At 37.5% G+C, this 18259-nt stretch overlaps 1 protein-coding gene and 1 pseudogene across 2 annotated transcripts; both read right to left on the reverse strand.

Moving 5' to 3' along the window:
• Positions 1 to 816: 816 nt before the first annotated feature.
• On the reverse strand, positions 817 to 2456 carry LOC125108769 (synaptosomal-associated protein 23-like; annotated as a pseudogene).
• A 144-nt stretch (positions 2457 to 2600) lies between these two features.
• Positions 2601 to 17937, reverse strand: TXNDC9 (thioredoxin domain containing 9). Of its 2 annotated transcripts, none has more exons than XM_047745073.1 (5): positions 17799 to 17937; positions 15095 to 15313; positions 11431 to 11549; positions 8034 to 8288; positions 2601 to 5721 (listed from the first exon to the last, which is right to left on the reverse strand). In XM_047745073.1, exons 2-5 carry the CDS (start codon positions 15281 to 15283, stop codon positions 5604 to 5606), a joined length of 681 nt encoding a protein of 226 aa, XP_047601029.1. In that variant the 5' UTR covers positions 15284 to 15313; positions 17799 to 17937; the 3' UTR covers positions 2601 to 5603. The 2 variants fall into 2 exon arrangements, with proteins under 2 accessions (XP_047601029.1, XP_047601027.1); XM_047745071.1 differs by lacking the exon at positions 17799 to 17937 and adding an exon at positions 17259 to 17766.
• Positions 17938 to 18259: the final 322 nt, after the last annotated feature.

Genomic DNA, 18259 nt, shown 5'->3' on the forward strand with positions numbered 1-18259 from the left:
TCTCTTTGACCTACTGACCAAATTTATGGAGTGCATTAATTTCTACACATTTTTTAATTTTCCAGATTTTTGTTACTTATTCGTAATTTCATCCCATTGTGACTAAAGAACAGACCTTCATTATTATTTCATTTTTCTTTAAGTTTTTTAGAGTTTTTTTTTGTTGTTGTTCTTTTGTTTTAATTTTTTAGGTAGGCTCCACACCCAGTGTGGAGCCCAATTCAGGGCTTGAACTCACAACCCTGAAATTAAGACCTGAGCTGAGATCAACAGTTGGACGCCTAATTGACTCAATATTTTCTAGTGTATTATTTTGATTCCTTTTAGTAATCATTTTTTGTATTTTTTTTACTTTCTCAACGGTTACTCTAGGCATTTACAAGTATATACCTTGTTAGAATCCACTTTAGCTTTATAATAATTTAATTCTAGTGAAATATAGAAATGTTACTCCTATAAAGCTTTTTTGGTTAAATATGTTGCATCTTTATATGTTAAAAATGGATCAATACATTGTAATAATTTTCATAATTTTGTTTCAAAATAGTTGAAAGAACAAGTTATACATAGTTATTTCTTTTTTAGTTATAAAATTTAATTGTAAAGATCAAGCAGTGGTTATTGGTCAAACCAATCCACATTAATACCTGTGAAATATGCAGACACTAGTTCTTAAATAAAGGTGACAAATACCAATCAGATTCTTATAACACTGTTCAGGATCTAAATAAATGTGATCCTGGACATTATTCAATCCATAAGGCTAACTGAATGATAGTAACAATCATCAATAATTAAACCAAAGGCACAATTTTCCAAATCACTTTTAGTTAAACAGAATAAATTCTAGCTTTTTAAAAGTCTAAATATACAAAAAACTCAAAGCAATCTGTTTTTCTACCTGAGATCAAAACAAGTTTCTTATATCCTATCTAAACATGATTCTTGACATTGAGGTAAATCTGAATTCACATAATATACTTTGTCAAACTTTTCCAAAAAAATCTAAGCCCTCCTTTAGAAATGCTCATGTTACACATACATATGTACAAGATTAAGAGGCATGTAATGGGACCATGATACTACTAATAATGTGAAAGTAAAAAGTCATTCATTTATACAAAATGTTCCTGTAAGGTGCAGTATGAAATGTCTTTGTACATACGCAAATCACCAAATGTTCAGAAACTAAGCCCACTTTGAGAAAAGTCATTCTATTTTTCTGGAGCAGAGGTTGCCAAGTTGTGATGTATAACAAAAATATTGTGTATAAAAATATTGTGTATAGTAAAAATATTGTGAGAAACCAAGTATTGGCAGTAACTGCAACTTAAGTTAAAAATTAAACCCAACTAGATCTTTACTGTGGCTATACAACTTTTGCTTTGGGGCCTACAGGTTTCACTGAGGTAACAACCCCTTATCTCTTGCCTCTCTCTCCTCCTTGCACTCCCCCTGCCTCCAGCTTCTTTCTTCATGGCTGTCTTTGGCAACGCTTCTAAATCTTCAAAGCAAAAGAACCTGCTAGAGTAAATGAGGAGGATGAAAAGTAACACAATACATGATGTACAAAAACCAATCTAAGACTATGAACCAAGAAAAAACAAACACTAGAAGGAAGGCTGAGCAGCAGTGTACCCTCAAGGGAAAGCAAACATAAAAAAGCAATAGGGGATCTGTATTCTTGGTCCCTCTTGCACATTATCTCCTAATTGAGAAGAGCATGGCACCAAAACGTCAAACTGTCAAAAGGTAATGACTTTGAAGGAGGAGCTAGAGAAGCGAATACATGATAAAGAATTACAGCAGCAGCTTTAACGGTCAATGAGTTTCTTTGCTCTGGCATTGGCAACATCGGTATGATCTTGGTTGGTGTCAGCCTTTTCTGTGAGCCGGTCTATTTGTTGATTTTGAGCCTCAATCTCATTGCCCAATGTCCAGGGCCAGGTTTTTTAGGTTTCCTAGGATACTGCCCACTTGAGTTGGTTCTCTTCCATCTCATTTTCTCTGGCATTGTTGGTTATATGTTTAATGTATCCACTGATAGCTGCTCCAGTGGTTGGTTGAAGCTGACCATTTGTCACTTGGTCTGGCTGCATAGATAAACATTGCTAGGAGAGCTGTCTCCACCATCTCCCCATGTTGCCTTGCAGGCCTTACCAGACTCAAAGTTCTTTGTCCTATTACACGGGCAGACGCAAAGGCCACAGCACTTGTTGGGTTCTGTTAAAGTCTTCTGTGTCTCTCTCGTGTCTATTTGGTCCAGGCCTTCTTCTATGTGGTTTAGTTCCTCCCCTTGTTCATCCAGCATAGTGACAGTCTTGATTCCTGCATCCTGAGAATTAAGGGCTAAACCCAGTATTTTCCTTGTACTTTCCAGAAACTCATCTGTAACTGGATGAGTGGGTGGGCTCTTAGTTGAATTTCTTCTGATGACAGATTACCCATGATGAATTAGAACTTTGGATAAGCACAGAAAGTGAAATGTAGATATTCAAGCAGCTCTGGCCACACCTCTCACTTTGCAATGGCTTGGACACCCCCAGGCCTGACCTGGAGCTACGTCCTCCTAGTGCCTGCTTATTTATAGTTTTTTTATATTTACCTTTTTTTTTTTTTTTTTTTACACCATTTCATGTTCTCATTTCTTCCTGTGGATTCATTATTGAAATACAGTTTTGCTTCCACCACCTGCTTTATTGTGTCACAAATATACATTTCTACGTTATAGATAACACAATTATATAGTTTTGTAGTATTGTTTTTTAAGTCAGCTGAGGGAAGAATAGGTCATTACAATGCCTTTTGTAATTTCCTACATAATTACCTTCTTCAGCATTTTTTTTTCATGGGGATTTGATTTACTGCGTGGTCTCACTTCCTTTCAGCTTGAAAAAATTCACTATTTCTTGTAAGATCAGTTTCCTAGAAATTAATTCTTAAAATCTGAGAATGTCCTCACTCTGCCTTCATTTCTGAAGGATAGTTTTGTTAGAAGATTCTTGATGGTTTTTTCCTTTCCAGCACTCTGCATGTTATCATCCCACTGCCTTCAGGTCTGTTTCTGATAAATCAACCATTAATGGAGTTTTCTTGTACCTAGTGGTTTTTTGTTTTCAAGATCTCTTTCAGTATTTTTAATCTGACATGTATGTGGGTGTAGGCCAAATGGCCTACTTTCTGTTAAGAATTTACTGATTTTTCTCAGATTAATGTTTTCCACCAGACTTGGGATTTTTAAGCATTAAGAAATCTTCAAAGTATTTTTCTGCTTATTTTCTTTCTTCTCTCTTTTGGGAATTCCCATTACACAATGTTGGTGATTCATATTTCTCTCAAGTTATTTTTCACGCCCTTTTCTCCTGCTCTTCAGGCTGTTATTATCTGCATCATTTGGTTCTTTTAAAATACTTTGTTTCTATTTATGAAATATCATCATACCTTTACCTCCAGCATGGGTTTAGTTTTTTAAAAAATATACTTATGAGAGCTGCTTGGAAGGTTTTTGTGCTTCGAACATCTGGGTCCACTCAGAGGCAGTTTCTTTTTACTGTTTTGAAATCCCCTTGGTTTTGGGACACACTTTACTTTGCTTCTCCACAGATATTGGAACTTTTTGTTTAAAATTGGACAGTTTAGATAATACAGCAGCTCTGGAGACTCATCCTCTTCTCTTCCCAAAGCTTTTTAGTGACTCAGCTGGACTTTCTAAGTCCATTTACCCTGCACTGTACAGCATCTGATGCTCCTCTGGAGAGGGCACAGCCTGGGAATGTGCAGCCACTCGGAATCCTCCCTCCAACCCCAAGGACAGTTTTAGTAGGGCATTTAGGTACCTTTCTCCAATCTCCTCGTAAGGGTTCTAGTTCGCCTCCACTGTTATCACACTGTAATTAACAGCCATTAATTGTTGGTGGGCCTATTATTTTGGGCACTGGGGTGCAAATGGCTACACAGTTTGAGCCAATTAAATTCAGGCCCTTATAGTCTCGTTGAGGCTTGTTCTAGACCTAGGATTACTCTTAGCTGCCTTTCATTCTCAGTTAGGATTATCACTGGTTTCCCTTTTGCCTGTTGCTATCACAGAGTTACCAGTCTCGTCTGTCTCTACTCCCACTCCAAATTTCCTTTGTCTATGGCAGCACCCTTAGGCTTTAACTTAGAGGATGCTATGGAAGCTCTGTTTATAATTTGCTACTGTCTCAGAGTTGGAAATGGGGAGAGTAGCCTGCTTTTCTAGGAGTGATAAATAGAGCAGTAGTCTATAAATAGAGCAGTGGGTGACAGCTCCTGGTCTTGTTTGCCTTTCCTTGCATGGAACCTCCAATCATGAGCTGGGTCAATAGTGATCAGAAAACAGTAATCTTGGTCTGCCATTCCTGGGCTAGATCTTCAGTGCTTTAAGTGGGGACTGGGTAGAGGAAGGAAGGTCCAGTCCTCTTTGCTACTGTTACCTGAAATAGAGCTTCTGTGACATAGAGCTTGCGGGGAGGGAGCAGGTAGAATGAGAAATGCTAGCAGTCTGCTCATCCTAAGGAGAAACTGTGGGCTGAAATTGGGAGCTAGGGGGAGAAATAGTGTGGCTCAAATACCAAAGAGACTTACTATTCTTACCAAGTTTTAGTCTTTTCTTGAATAAATGTTTCTGTAATATATGTTTTTATTTGCTGTATGCTTTTATGACAACTCCCAAGACTTTAAGTAAAAAATATACATATATTTACCAGTTACGGTTGTTGTCATTTAGGAGTCTGCAGATCATGTTGCCACTCCAATTGTGTTTCCTGATTATTTCTGAGAGAGAGTATGAGGGAGGGGAGGGCATGGAGGGAGAGGATCTTAAGCAGATTCCTTACTGAGCGCAGAGGCCGACACAGTGCTCCATCCCAGGATCCTGAGATCATGACCTGAGCCGAAATCAAGAGTCAGACATTTAACCAACTAAGCCACCCAGGTGATCCTTCCTGGTTATTTTTTAATGCATGTTTTAAAATATAAGCAATCAGAACCCTTTAAATAGGTAGTATGCTCAAAACCTTTAAATAGGTAGTATGCTCAAAACCTCAGAAAAAGCTTTCTGCTGCCATCAGTTGATTCATCATCAACACACAGCCTACAGAATAAATAGGCAGTTCTTTAATAGTTAAATATATTCCAGAAGTAAGGAGTGTTTATAATTCATTTACAAGTGAGTCTGTTACACCAGTAAATGCTGTTTGACCTGTTGTATAAAGTAAATAACGCTGTGTAAGAATTAGTCCTGGAATAGTTTGCTGAATTCCTATTTCCAATCCAGTAGATTAAAAACACAATTGTGAATGATATAAAGACGTAAGAATCATATTGTGATAAAATCAATCTCAAAAATAGAGAATCCAGACCCTTGCTGGATAATTTAAGAACTCAGAAGTTTCCCTCAACTTAAACATGAGTGCCACACAGAAAATATTGAAGATGTCTTTCAATGTGATGAAACTGTACAAAACTTTAGAACATGACCATTAGATGACCAATGTATCAAAACCAACGGGATTTAGAAAACACATCTAATTCTGAAGTAAGCAGAAATAAGAAGACAATTTACAAAGAATTATAACTAATTTCTAATCATCATCAGAGTCTGAATCATATTTCTTCCCTCGGATAGTTTTCTTTTCCAGCTTTGTGAAGTTTGTTCCAAATTTCTTTTGGCTCTGAAATGGTGGCTCCATTAAATTTCCACTAAAAATAAAGCAAATTTGAAAAGCATTTATTCTTTATGATAGTACAGTTGGTATGCTAACCTGCATAAAAATCTCTTTTCTTCCTAACCTATGGATATGCTGGTGTCAAGGAAGACGTATAGTATTCATATTGATGGTTAAGAGTTGTTAAGAGTTTTAAACCCTATTTTGTATTACTAAATGTTTTTGATCAATGTTTTATTTTCTCTTATCATTAATTACTAACATTTCACTAGATGTACGAACATAGTTTCTAAGTGAAAAGCACAGAAAGAAATAAAAGTTCTTCCACCTGTTTGGAGATGCTGAACTTGGATTAGATCTTCTTCACTATAAGAATGACACAGGAAAATGATCTATTTTTTACAGCTTATTATGGCTGGTATGATAGTGTATCACATCTTTTAATGTTTAGAAAAACATCAATAAAACTCGTGGAATTCATCATCATTAACCTGGAATTGGTATGAAATTTTTCAATAATGCTTGAGAAATAATTGAGACATTTTCTTTTTTCAAAAATATTTAGGAAGATTCCTGGCACCTAGATTCTGGTTGTGAAATATCATCTGCCACTGAGAGGAACCACAGTGCCTTGGGGAAATGGTCAATTCTTGGGAGAGTCCCTCTAAGACTTATTTGCACCAGAAAGAAAATGCTTAAAGAATTGTGGGGACATGTAAAAAGGACATAGAAGCCTGCATGAAAGGGGATCTCACTGGCCAAATATGGGGCAATTTGGGCTTCAAAATAAATAATAAAAGTAACCACCTATAGCCCACTGGGTAAAATAAGCTACTGCCCATTCTAATATGAATAAATGAAAAATTAATTAATGAGGGATATGGAAAAGTTCTTCTTAAATCACTATTTGGCTTGGTAGACAACCTGTTAACCAGTGCTCAGTTATCCACCACCAGAAATGAGATAAAACATTCTTTATCTCCTGGTGTGCTACGCCGAGAAGAATACAGTGTCACTTTTATCATGTACCCATGAGAAAATGCATAGTCCAAACCTAATCTTGAAATGTTAGACAAATCCAAACTGAGGGGTGCTCTACAAAATAACTAGCTTGTATTCTTCAATTGAAATATAATTGAAATAATAATAATAATTGAAATAATTCAATTAAAAAATAAGAAAAGTTATCACATATTAATGCAAACTAAAAACACATAGTAACTATATGAAACATTTTAGTATGCAGGATCTTATTGGGACAGTCGCAGAATTTGAATAAGATCTGTAAACTACATAACATTTCCTGTCTTAATAATTGCACTAAGGTTACATAAGAAAAACCTCTCAATGTTAGAAAATACACAAGGAAATATTAGGAGCAAAGGGACAATACATCTTCAACTTCCACTCAAATGGTTTTGAAAAGAAAGTGTGTATTCAGAAAAAGAATGATAAAGCAAATGCAAAATGTTTAAAATTGAAAGACACGGGCAAAAGATAGATGAGAATTCTTTGTACTACTTTTCAACTTGTTTAAAGCTTGAAATAATTTCAAAATACATTTAATAAATATTAGTATTTTGTTTTTAAGAAAGTAAAACCTAAAACTCCAAAGTCAATTTCTATAATGTATGCATAATTTAGGCATGTGTAGGGAAGATTCAGAGAAAAAGGAACAGGGAAAAGAGAACTTTTTACTTACTGAAAAGCACTATGACTATAGAATGATAATTGTATAATTTTATCTGTTAATTTTCCCAATCAAAAACAGGCACAGAAGGCAAAATGACAGGTTCTGATTTGTGGAATCAGATAAACCATTTCACGAAGTGGACAAGGAGATTAATGAAAAATGGAAGTTGGATTTTAGACTGTTTTCAATTTGAGACTGTCTCCACAATAATTTAAGCTGATCACAGAAATGAGATTATACATTTTATCAGATTCTACAAGACAGGAATAGCTACATTAAAAAATCTAATGTTCAAAAGTAAGTCATTATCAATTTGAGTAACCTGGTTTAAATCAGGGAAGAGTCAATTCCAAAGTGTCATTTTGGGTTTTCAGACTAACAGAAAATTAGATTCAATAGGATCTGTTAGGATGAAAACTTTCATAGTTAGGTGTACTCCAAGACTCAATTTTATCTGTAACTCTGATTTTGTTGTTAGATCATGCTAATAATGTACATTTTAAGAAATATGTTTTCATTTGTGAAACATTTTCTACATCTAACCCAGAAGACCTTACTTAGCTCCATAAAATGAATGCTAACATAAAAAAAAAAATTCTCTAAAAATATCAACTGGATATGGAATTAAAATCAGTTGTTTTGCTAAAAATTACCTGTAATTGAGAATATCAGAACAACCCAGCCTCCATTCTAAAGTTTCTGTGGTGAAGTCATCTGTATTTCCTAAGTCAGTAAATCCAACAACATAATCTTGTGTTTTTCCATCTTTTACCAGTGCTAGTGTGGGAATGACTTTGATACGCAGTCTCTCACAAAGGAAAGGTGCTTTTTCCACATTCAGCTTCAGAAATTTGGTCTCAAGATGTTTCTTAGACAGTATCACCAAGTGTCGGTCTAATATTTTACACCTGTAAATAAAAACATATAGAAAATCAAAAGCTAAAACAGATTTTTCATATTAAAAATAAATATCGTAAGGGTACATCTAATTTTATAGTTTTTCTGCTTGAGTCTCATAATTTGACAGCCAGCTTGTGTCAGATGACCTCATTTCATTTCATAGGTTAACTGACGAGAGGCAGAAAAATCATCCAGTATTCTAGGAAGTCAGATATGCCTTAATGATACTTATAAAAAACAAAATACTAAATACACGCTTTCAGTCACAAGTGGTTCATGAAGTTGTCTTGTTCATGGTAAGAACAAAAAACTGTCACTTCTCTTATGCATGTTTCCTAGTGTCTCATACACAGAGCCTGAAGGGTGACAAATCTGACTTGATAGAACTCAGAAGAGGATTTTCAGGATTAGAAATGTACACACAGTGCCATATTTGGAAGTCATTAAGACTGAATTGTGTCACCAAGAAGGAACTCTTCTAACTGCAACTATCATTAAGAAGCACAGGGTAAGGGGTATAAATGTGGTTATATGGTTCTAAAGAAATGAAAAATACCAGTAGTAACTTTTATTAAGGCACTTTCTATTGAAAAGAAAAATGGAAATGACATTTTCTGAAAGTTAAAATGTATTTTAAACTGGTTGATACTTTAGTGTTCCTGAAACAGAGTACTGTAATAATCTTTTTGAGTAGATCTTAATCACAGTGTTCATTAAAGTCAGCTTTTAAAATATATGATCTAAAATTCTCTGCAAGTGGAGCTTGGCAAACACACAGGTGATTCTCATGTCCCATAAAGTTTGATAACTACTGCTTTAGATGATGAAGACATCAAATGTTTCATAATTACTGGTAGGCTTTCTGCATACTTCTTGGTGTAGAGTTATTCCTGAATTAGGACTGAGTCCAGCAAGTTCCTGGTAACCTTGATACCTCATCACTCTACCTTTGAATGCATCTTTTCATATATCACCCATGTAATATAGCAATGAGAGTGTAGTGAAAAATAGTTGGAGAGAACAAGTTAATAAATGGTTTCTGAATGAAGCTCAAAACAAATGATAAATGAACCATTACATGAGAAGTATATTCTTGAAGACTCGTAGGTAAGTCAACTCCATGGTTTTACTAGAGTTATATGGAACCTATTTTAGGTAAATCTATGACTGTACCATTTATTAATTCACTTAAAAAAAAAAAAAATCCAGAAGCAGCAGGCTTAAATCCTGGGTTCAAATCCTTTTCTGTCATTTAGTAGACGAGTGACATTAGGTGAGTCACTTAATCTCTCCCAAGTCTTGGGTCTCCATGCCTGAAGCTTTGGAATTATACCTACATACCTACCTCAAAGGGTCACATCAATGTTCCAGGATTTTATACATGAAGTTTCCAGTCTATTATGTACCAAGAACTCTGATATCTATTAGATCTAAAATTTTCTAATGATTTTTTTTTTCTATTTTTTAAGCAATCTCTATATCCAACATTAGGCTAAACTCAAGACCCCGAGATCAAAAGTCAGATGTTTTACTGGCTGAGCCAGCCAGGTATCTCTTGATTTTTCATTTTTGCTTGAAAGTAAGTACTCCTGGTGTTGCACTGTTTATACAACCATCATATATATTTACTGAGCACCTATTATGTGTCAGCCATTGCTGCTCTGGGGGTAAAAACTTGGGAGAATGGTGAACCACAATATAGGCAAACTCTGTTTTCACAAAACAATCTAGTGGGCAAAAACATCTAATAAACATCAAATGATATCAACCTTAGAGACTAACATGATATTAATATACCACCTCATCATGTAGGTCAGAGGTGGGCAACTTGAGAAATGTGTGCCAATGGGAGAGGACAGAGTACCACAGTGACAGAGGGCTTCTCTGATACCCTTTCTTTTCTTTTTTTAAGATTGTACTTATTTATTTATTTATTTACTTACTTACTTATTTATTTTTATTTATTTTACTTTTTTATTTCAGAGAGAGATCACAAGTAGGCAGAGAGGCAGAAGCGGGGGCGGGATCAGGCTCTGTGCTTCAAGCAGAGAGCCTGATGCAGGGCTCAATCCCAGGACCCTGAGACCATGACGTGAGCTGAAGGCAGAGGCTTAACCCACTGAGCCACCCAGGTGCCCCGATACCCTTTCTTTCCTAATACCTTCCCATACTTTCCCTTACAAGAGATTTCACCACCTCAACATTTTCTTTCATTTTTATTACCTTAATCAGTACGTCCCAGGCAACCAATCCCTGAAAGACGTTAATTAATAACGAAGTTACTGGGTGGTGAGTTTAAGACAAGGGCCGAGCAGGGGGAAGAGGGCAAGGCTGAGACAGCAATGAATGACGGAGAATCTACACTGGAGTGTGTGTCTGTTTGAGGGAGGTGGCTGCTATTCAGCATTAGCAAACTGCGTTTCTACTGAATTCTAGGTCTGTTATTAAGTTATTTGATTTCTTAAAACATCTGAAATCTGGACTTCGAAAAAAAATTGTATCTCTCAATTTTTAAAAGTTGGCAACTAATCACCTTTGAGGGTTAAAAGAAAGACTTAAGATACGAACTTTTCTAGGGGTATTTTCATTTTACAAGGACTCTGCCTCTGTAGAGAGGCTTGCAGAGCTGGGTTGTCCAGAAGAAATCACTTTCCTCTCCTTCCAGCCAACCCTGGCACGCCCAGTGATGCTTCTAGTGAAAGGCTTGCTCAAACCACTGTCTCCCCACGAGTTTCTGGCTGAGAAGGAGTGAGTGAATTCAAAGCTGGTGTTGGCCCCACTCCCAACACTGTGCTTATACCATACCAGTACCACAAAAGGGAGAAATAATTCTTGTATTGACAAAAACAAATTTTTACGTGTACATCTCTTACATGTTTTTAAAGTTACCTAGTGAAAATACAATTCAGAAAATAGCCAGTTCTACGGAAATAATCTTGATTTTCAATAATGTTCATTTAAACTTTTTAATGTAACGGGTTTTTAAGTTAATCTTCAATATAACAATTGTTTAACTTTAACAGAGACGTAAGTACAAAGAAACAACTTAGAAATAGTTCCTCTAATTTTTTAATTTCCCTATTATGTTAGTGTACCTCTACTCAAAGATCTCATCATTTTTAAACAAGTCACTGATGTAAACAAAGTTACCTGAACGTGGTGTCTCTGTAGAAATGGCAAACCACTTTTTTACTCTCCTTGACTTCTTGAAAAAAGTCTCTCTCACTAGGGATTTCTCTGTATTCCCCATGTCCTTTTGAAAGCCATTCCTAATTTGGAGAAAAGGGAAATATTATAAACTTGAAATATCTTTCAGTACCACCTTACATTTATTTTGTGTCTAAATTGCTATAGTATTCTGTAACGAAGTTGATTTTATCTTGTAGAGAAATCAATTCCTCTTAGTGATTTCCTTTCCTATGTCTCTAGTTTTAGTGTAGACATAAATCTGTGGGCAGGGACTATCTTTCAGCACAGTTTGTGTTTAAGACAATCATCTGTCTTGCTACCTTCAAACACATTTTCTCAGAACTTCAAAAATAAAAATTTAGACTTCAGAGATTTAAAATGTAAATATCCATTTAATTTCTCTGTACTCAAACTACTAAAATCAGAAGCATTAGGTCCAAGTTAACACCAAGCTCTGAAAAACAATGCTCATGAGATAAAGCTACTTGGTCTTTGTAAGGAGGGCAAGAGGAGGGGTGGTTCCTGCAGCTCTCTGCAGCTCAAGTCCAGTTTGCTCAGAGGCAGGACCCACTTCTATACTGGCCACCAAGGGGGAGTATCTTAGGAAGAAAAAAATCACATGATGTCCAGAAACAATACAGATCCCACATAATGTCCAGAAATAATACAGATCCCATCAGTCATCTCATCCAACTTCTCAACCCAGTGTATCAACCCTCATCAATCATGCCTGACAGACTTTTCAGTTTCTCAAGCTTCCTGCTACAGGAAAGGTTCATCATCTCCATTGGAAGCTTGCTTCCTTTTTCAGGCAGCTAGTTTTAGTAAAAAGGAACATTGGGCTTACAGGCAGAAGGCATGGGCTTGAATAATTGTTCTACCACTTATTAGGCTAAGAATTCTAATAACCTCTCTGAGTCTCCATTTCCTCATTTATAAAGTGGAGATCACGAAGCAACCATCTGAGTTGTAAAAAAGTAAGACTATCAACATGATAGTGTCTGGCACAGGTGCTTAAAAAGCAGTTGCATGTATACTCTCTAACTGTTTGAAAGGTTTTCTCACACTGAACTGCAATAGATCTGTAAATTTGGTCTGTGGATCTATGGACCACTTAGGCCTGTGGACCTAAGGTTAGAGAAAAAAGTTCTAATGTCTTTCACACATCAGTCCTTCCAATATCCTATCTTCTCTACCTCTCTCCCTTCATTTTCTTTTGGCTGTTTCTCATATGAAATGATCTCTACATATCTTACTTTCTAATTATCCTCCTCTGAACAGAGACTAATTCCTCCTTGTCCTTTTAAAAAGGGGCAGAAGTCTGAATGCGGCCCTCCAGAAGTAGTCTACTGAGAGACGGGCAAGAGTGCCATCTCCTTTCTTCCTCTGGACTTAAGCTAACACAGACTATATTAATAGCTTTGGTATCCATTTCACATTGTCTTATGCTGAGCTGACACTCACAGGAAGCCCTGGTGTTTCTCCCTATGTGACATTTCTCTGGTCAAATGCCTGTGAACAACTTAAACTCTCAAGTACAACTCCTTAATGGCAGGTTAACATTTCATGCCTTTTCTTTTCTTTCTTCTTTTTTTTATATTTATTTATTTGACAGGCAGACATCACAAGTAGGCAGAGAGGCAGACAGAGAGAGATGGGGGGGGGGGAAGCAGGCCCCCCGCCAAGCAGAGAGCCCAATGCGGGGCTCAATCCCAGGACCCTGAGATCATGACCTGAGCCAAAGGCAGAGGCTTAACCCACTGAGCCACCCATGTGCCACTTCATGCCTTTTCTTGACTCACCAATAGCACTGCCCTTAAAAGAGTGTTTGTTTTTTAAAAAACTCTTTTTAATTCTCATATGTTTAACCAACAGGTGGAAGACCTGAGCCTTTCCAAGTTCCTAAGAGGGAGGCAATCTTACTCTGAACCTCCACCAACACATGGCATCTCTCCTGAGACACTCAGCATACCCCTGTACTCTTAGTACAGTTTCTTTCAGAGTTTGTGCTCTGCAGGGCATCTGCTGAATGGAATCAAGCAGGATGGGTAGATATCACAATGCAGGCTAAGCCTACCCAAGGCCTGGCAGCTGGGCAGCACCTAGCTCTCGCTTAGTGGCTATCACCCAAAGCCTGTCCTACTGCTTTCCACTTAAGTCCTATGTCGCTAGCTGCTGTAACAAGAAGAGAGTACTTGGGTGACTGAGGCATATTAATTCAAATAGGTCTATTAAGTGCTTATGTCACTGCATATACTCATTTCCTGATACCTATACAGATCAGTAAATCAAAACTACTACGCAATCTATACTACTCTCTCAAAAAGAGTATATATCATTAAAGCTTCTTGTCTACTTCCTTAAAAAACATTTTAATAAAAAAGATCTATTACAATGCAGTGAAAACTGTAAAATAAGACCCTCTCCATTATTCTATGACAAATTAATTTTAAATTGATTTGCATAGTATTAAAAAAAAAGAAGTCCCTAAAGGCTGTAGGACTTAGGTTTTTAATGATAAATATTCAGACTATTGTTTTTAACTGCTGACAGTTTCATTTAAGCCATCATGTATATTGCTTACTGCCAATCAGGTAGATTCAGTCTTTCTACAAAAAGATCCTGGTTATGACTTTTTTTAGTTGAACTATTAGCAATTAGTAGTGTTACTTAACTGTGATTGTGAAATAGGAGTTTGTAGCAGAATCTCCTCTTACATTACCTTAAATAATTATTAGCATTATAATAAAGTCTCCTGGCTTTAAAACCACACTACACTCACACACCCTATTTTAGAAAACTCAAGCTATAAAAATAGAAACTCAGTCACATTACAAAACATTCTTTCCTTTTTGTAGCAATTCTTATAAACACTGAGAGTATAAACATTATCAAAGAGATGCTACAGCAACACAAACAAAACTCCCTATTTCTTTGGAAAAGTTAAAAGCGCATGTTTTATTCACAGCCAACTGAGAGGAACCAGAATTGGTAATAATCTATTTCAATCTGACAAAAAGCAATGAAAACATTTTTAATCAAAATTATATTTACAAAATTTAACCCAACTGGTTTTGATTAGTGTATGAGGCTGTTCCACACTCTAGAAGACCAATAAGGATAGAGCTGTGGCCACCCTTCTTTGTGACCCAGCATGCATTCCTTTGAATAAATAAGCCATGTAATTGTTACAATGGAAATGCCTGAAATTATTTCTTCTGTGTAGATTGCCTTACAGCTCTCACCTCACTTACAGTGACCAGAGCTAAATTGGCTTTACAATTGGCTTTACTGGCTTTACAATTACTTAAAAGGGAAACCACTGACTCCCAGTGCTCTTCCTAGGCTCCTCCTCAAGCAAAAAATCTGAGTTCAAAAAATGATCTTGGGCACAGTGTTTCTTTTACTTGACTGTGGATTAACATACTGAGCATGCTAATTTTTAATGTGTCTTTAAAACTAATTTTTTTCCCAGCAAATTTTTAACAGTTATAACACTCTGTAGTAAAAATCAAAAACAACGCTAAAAATAAGGACTGAAATACAACTACTTCAGCACATGTATATATAAGTTGTTAGGAGCATACTGTTAAAGTAATTTCAGAAAGCAGGGCAGAGAGGTTACTTGTTTCTGCTGTTGAGCTTTCCTTAGTGCCTCAAGTCTCTTTTCTTTGAGGCGTTCCAATTCATCTTCGTCCATCTGATCCAGTTTCTGAATTTCAGAATCCAAATGTTCTTCTACTAGTTTCGTAGTCTGAAGCAACTGATTTTCCAGGACTTTTGAAAACATGTCTACAGATGCATTCGCTTCCATTCTTCTAAATGGTATAGCTCAGCCTTGGTGCTAAGGAGAATGTTTGTAAAGTTGGGGGAAAAAAAAAACAAGTTAAGTTTTCTCTACAAAAATTCTAGCAAATGTATAATTTGTACTACACAAAATGTTCTGCTGACAACAAAGAATTTCATGTTACCTATGAGAATTTTTATTTAAATATTTTATTTTTTTTAAGATTTTATTTATTTATTTGACAGAGACAGCGAGAGAAGGAACACAAGCAGGGAAAGAGGGAGAACAAGGCTTCCCAATGAGCAGGGAGCCCTATGTGGGGCCTAATTCCAGGCCCTGGGATCATGACTGGAGCCGAAGCCAAACCCCAAAGACTGAGCCACCCAGGCACCCCTAAATGTTTTATTCTTTTTAGAGAGGGGCAGAAAGGGAAGGGGAGGAGAGGGAGAGGGAGAATTTTAAGCAGGCTCCACACTCAGCGAATTTACTAGATTGCAACACTCTGAGATCATAACCTGAGTTGAAATCAAGAAACCGACTGAGCCACCCGGAAACTGACTGAGCCACTCGGACGCCTCTTACTGAAATGTTTTAAAATTGAATTTTCCACAGGTTATAGTCACACCACTCAAAAGATTACTTAAAGCGTAGTTTAGGTGCTTCCGACTTAGTTTTTCATTACAATAAAGCAAAGACAAGTCTTTAAGACCAGAAAGAAGTGGGTAGTTGGAGTTCTACCTAATGCCATATATTAACAGTGCTTCTTATTTTAAACCAGAAGAGAAATAAAGCAGAAATTACTGAATAATAGTGAAGTTTAACTGCAGAGAGGTTTTACACATGCATCTACAAAACAAACTTTTCTTCAGTATAGAACAGAGTGCAGCCAAAAACCCATTTTTCAAGGTTTCTACCTAAATGATTAACTTCTGAGAAAGTACTTTACAATTTATGTAAAGAACAGTGCCTGGTATTCCCTAAATTTTAATTTTCACTGCTGTTCTCTATGACCTAACAAAATCTATGATGCTACAAAGATTGATACTGGTATGGATCTACTGACAGTGTTCTTTGATGTAAAACAGTATCACTCCAAATGTTAAAAATACTGATTTTCCCATTACTCCTTTATGTAACATAGAGTAGTTTAAAAACAGAATCTAATTCAGATAGGAAAGGAAGCTCTATCTCAATAACACATGTTATAAAATGTAGTGTTTTCTATTAACAACAATCAGATGGAAATTTTATGTGTACCTCTGGGTTATTACTACAGAAATATAATTTATAATTTGCTTATGAAAGCAGGAAGATGTTGCATTTCAATTAACTATGACACAGTTGCAAATACTACTGAAAACCTTAAAAAAAATCTTAATACACTGTGAACTCACTGACCCACAGTGAGTGGGTCTCTGACACACAGCCTGACTCACACAAACCCTCTACAACTACCGAACTGAAAAGACGTCATCTTCTTGCAAACCTCACCTTTTTTTTTCTTCACAGGAAAAGCAGTTGAAGGCAATGATTTCATCTTTGTATCCCCAGAGGTAGCAGTGAATGGAACACAGCAAGTGCTCAAAAAATATTTGTTAATTTGGGGACGCCTGAGTGGCTCAGGTCATGATCTCAGAGTCCCGGGATACAGTCCCACATCTCCACCTCCTTGCTTAGCCCAGAGCTTGCTTCTCCGTCTGCCCCGCTCCTGCGCGCGCGCACACACACACACACACTCTCTCTCTCTCTCAAATAAAAACCTTTAAAAAAATTTTGTGAAGGAACATGTCCCTACTTTCTGTTCAAATTATCCTTAAGTTTCAATATGAAAATGCTATACATTTTCAATGAATTATATTTCAAATACAGTAAAATAACTTCACACTTCCTATCTCCAAAGAAAAATGTCAGTGAGACTGTTTCCCTTAGGGTTGGAGCCGGATGAGGCAGAAAACTGGTTATTTAACAAGACACTGACTTACATGTCAGAACCTGTTCTTACCAGAAATAGAGCGGATGCTGATCCCTGGAGTTTTATGAGATGAACTCAGAATTTAATTCTGGGATAACCGGGAACAGAAGCGAATACCAAGAGCTGTTCTGGGGACAGGTGATGGTGGTCACCGCATTCACAAAGGGGAAAGGAGATGGTGTAGCGATCCCGGTAACTTTTCATTCTTCAAACCACAAACCTGAGTCTTCCTTTTTACAGTTCATCGGCAACAGTGGGAAGGGGCTTGTCCTCAAATTACCTAACCGTTTCCTTGACTCCCTTACATGCACCCTCCAAAACACCTTAACTGCACCCGAGACACCTTCCGAAAAGCATCCTTGCCATTCCCTGAGCCCACAGGGACAGATCAAGGCGGAGTACAGGCTGCCGGGTCTTCGACACCTCCCAGGGCGCATGCGCCGAAGCCGCCTCCGCCTCACAGACACCGACTTCTGGGCCGCGCCCCTCCCCCGCCCTGGCCGGATGTTGAGTGAAGCGATCAGCACTGGGAGGCGGCAGCCGGTTTTTTCACACCATCCTCTGCCTCACCTGAGCTCTCGGTGACACCTGAGAATGAGGAACTGCTCCAGAAAGGCAGTCCGCTCTGGCTTCACCCTCGCAGCAGCTGCCGGTAGCTGCGAACCGGCCGTCACTTCCGCCTCCCCTTTGGCTGCAGCCCTCACGCGATACAAGCTGCGACGCCCGAGAAGTGGGGCGGGGGAGGAGGGCGTGCGTACGGTGAGCGCTTCTGCGCGTGCGTAGCTCCCATCCTCCGCCCCAAGATTTCCGATTCTTAGCCTCGCTCTGGGTAAACCGTCCACCGGGGAAGGAGCAAAGTATTCTGGAGGCTGTAGTTTATCAGTGCTTGGTCTGGCCGTGTTGGACTTCGCTAGGCTGCGAGCCTCAGTACTCACAATGTTACGTCAGAAACGAGAGAGCTACGATCTTGCTCCGGAGTGACACTCCAACTTCGCTTCTGTCGTGTTGAATGAACACTTTTTTTTTTTTTA

Source organism: Lutra lutra, chromosome 9 (genome assembly GCF_902655055.1).
Source record: "Lutra lutra chromosome 9, mLutLut1.2, whole genome shotgun sequence".
Classification (NCBI taxonomy): domain Eukaryota; kingdom Metazoa; phylum Chordata; class Mammalia; order Carnivora; family Mustelidae; genus Lutra; species Lutra lutra.

Excerpts from the sequence above, each read along its gene's own strand:
- TXNDC9 (XM_047745073.1), bottom strand. The coding sequence starts at position 15,283 with ATGGAAGCGAATGCATCTGTAGACATGTTTTCAAAAGTCCTGGAAAAT. Across the intron at positions 11,550-15,094 it reads AAGCTCAACAGCAGAAACAA|GAATGGCTTTCAAAAGGACA; the intron begins GTAACCTCTCTG and ends TCTCCAAATTAG. Across the intron at positions 5,722-8,033 it reads TCTGATATTCTCAATTACAG|TGGAAATTTAATGGAGCCAC; the intron begins GTAATTTTTAGC and ends CTTTATTTTTAG.